Below are 1114 nucleotides of genomic sequence, written 5' to 3' on the forward strand. Positions count from 1 at the left end.
TGCCTCTTTAACCAAAGGTAATGTCAAACCAAATGAGTTGAAAACCACTGAACGCTGCCGGGCGGCCTTTTGTCATAGCCTTAGGCCTGCGGTGTTGTTACATCACCCTGGCAAGCTGTTGGTTGCCATCAAAGCCTTAGTAAGCCATGTACTCCCAGTGCTCATTGCTGCTTAACCCAGCTCACTTTCATCTTCCCATCGAGTTACTGTTCCACGTGGGACAGGCTCCACGTTGGAAGAGTTACTGTCACTTGGGACAGCATGTCAGACATACGTCAGTCATGCCAAAGCCCAGAAGAACTGAAATGCTTCAGAACAAACTCAGCTGATGTTGGGGAGTACTCACAGGTTATTGCCCGTTATTCTGTGTTAGGTGGTGGTAAAACAGCTCTAAATGTGTCCATTTCTCTCCCTTCAGAATGCAATCTCAGCTCTGCATTGGTCACCCCTTGTGAAAGATCTGGTTGTGTCTGGTGACGAGAAGGGAGTCGTGGTTTGTTACTGGCACAACAGGAGTGACAGCCAGCAGCTCTTCCCAGAGCCTCGCACCATTTTCTGCCTCACGTGTTCTCCTCACCAGGAAAACCTGGTGGCGATTGGGTAAATACTCTGTGTGTCTTGGTTGCCATGCTTCTGCAAGAGCCTTACTGTGAATTTTTGTCACACAGCTGTGAGGTTAATTTCAAGAAGTTTTGGTGGCTGCTTTTTTCTTCTGGTATACAGCAAATTAGAAATAACATTTAGATTTGATAGCCCTGTAAGGGTCCAGGTTTGGTTTCCACCCTTCAAGTTTCTTAAAACTTATTTTTTTTCATTAGACTTGACTGAAAGCTGTATTACTAATGAATTAGTGTTATTTTTGAAGCCAAATGTGTTGGTTGCCCCTCTTGGAAAGGCAGCTGCAGGTACACCAGTGCTGTACTGGAGCTCCCATTGGCCCTCAGTCTGCTAGTCCTGTTGCTGTTTGTGATTTGGCTTCTCTGTAATACACTGAAAACACTCCTGGGAAAGAGCTCAGAAATCAACTCCTGTTATTCCACAAGGATCTCTTCATTGACTGAAGTCTCTGTTTTTAGCTACAAGGATGGCATGGTGGTTGTAATTGATATCAGCA

The 1114-nt window shown here is 45.4% G+C and overlaps 1 protein-coding gene across 1 annotated transcript in view; it reads left to right on the forward strand.

Moving 5' to 3' along the window:
* GEMIN5 (gem (nuclear organelle) associated protein 5) overlaps positions 1–1114 on the forward strand; it is a gene marked incomplete at its 5' end in the record, with an annotated part of 17131 nt that overhangs the window by 307 nt on the left and 15710 nt on the right. Inside the window, 2 exon segments of the mRNA XM_008946516.1 lie at positions 419–600; positions 1077–1113. Coding sequence (XP_008944764.1) covers positions 419–600; positions 1077–1113 — 219 coding nt within the window.

Source organism: Merops nubicus, unplaced genomic scaffold, assembly GCF_000691845.1.
Source record: "Merops nubicus isolate BGI_N331 unplaced genomic scaffold, ASM69184v1 scaffold18638, whole genome shotgun sequence".
In the NCBI taxonomy this organism is placed as follows: domain Eukaryota; kingdom Metazoa; phylum Chordata; class Aves; order Coraciiformes; family Meropidae; genus Merops; species Merops nubicus.